General features: G+C 62.7%; 2 protein-coding genes across 2 annotated transcripts in view; both read right to left on the bottom strand.

The window, feature by feature from the left end:
• The window catches only part of LOC104282072, a 4,933-nt gene extending 4,448 nt beyond the window's left edge, over positions 1-485 (bottom strand). Inside the window, exon 1 of the mRNA XM_009880143.1 lies at positions 233-485. Within this exon, the coding sequence (XP_009878445.1) occupies positions 233-485 (253 nt within the window). The remainder of the gene's footprint in view (positions 1-232) is intronic.
• LOC104282063 (CMRF35-like molecule 1) overlaps positions 482-523 on the bottom strand; it is a 1,218-nt gene continuing 1,176 nt past the window's right edge. Inside the window, exon 2 of the mRNA XM_009880131.1 lies at positions 482-504. Coding sequence (XP_009878433.1) covers positions 482-504 — 23 coding nt within the window. The remainder of the gene's footprint in view (positions 505-523) is intronic.

Below are 523 nucleotides of genomic sequence, written 5' to 3'. Positions count from 1 at the left end.
GGACTCCCCAGTGCGGGGTCCACGGTCGGTGGGAAGGCGGGGGCTGGGCTGGGCATCGGGGCTGCAAATACGAAGAGGGGACAGATGCCGCGGGTGGCTCCGGGCACTGACCCGCCCTTGTCCCTCTCACCCTCTCTCCCGGGTACCATCTACCCCCATAGCCCGGCCTTGCACCCCCGACGTGGTGGTCACTGGTACTGTGCGGGGCGGGAGGGGACATGCAGGGACTGACCTGAGAACACGATCACCTTCACACCATGACTCTCATCAGGCCGGAATGTGCCCCTTCGCACCCCGCAGAGGTAGGTGCCCGTGTCACCCTCAGCCAGGTCCTCCACAGTCACCGTGAATATCTTCCGTGCACGATTGTCGCTGATGGAGAATCGGTCCCGCCGCACCACGGGCTGCAGCTCCGAGGTGATGACGATGTCATCAGCACAGGTTAAAAGAAATTTTGCCGGATAGCACCAGAACTTCGGCTTCATCTCATCGCCGCGCTGGTATCTGCAGTTCACCGACAGGG

This window comes from Charadrius vociferus, unplaced genomic scaffold (genome assembly GCF_000708025.1).
Source record: "Charadrius vociferus isolate BGI_N301 unplaced genomic scaffold, ASM70802v2 scaffold260, whole genome shotgun sequence".
Taxonomy (NCBI): domain Eukaryota; kingdom Metazoa; phylum Chordata; class Aves; order Charadriiformes; family Charadriidae; genus Charadrius; species Charadrius vociferus.
Note: the sequence above shows the minus strand (reverse complement) of the source record. Positions and strands in the feature narration are given on the sequence as shown.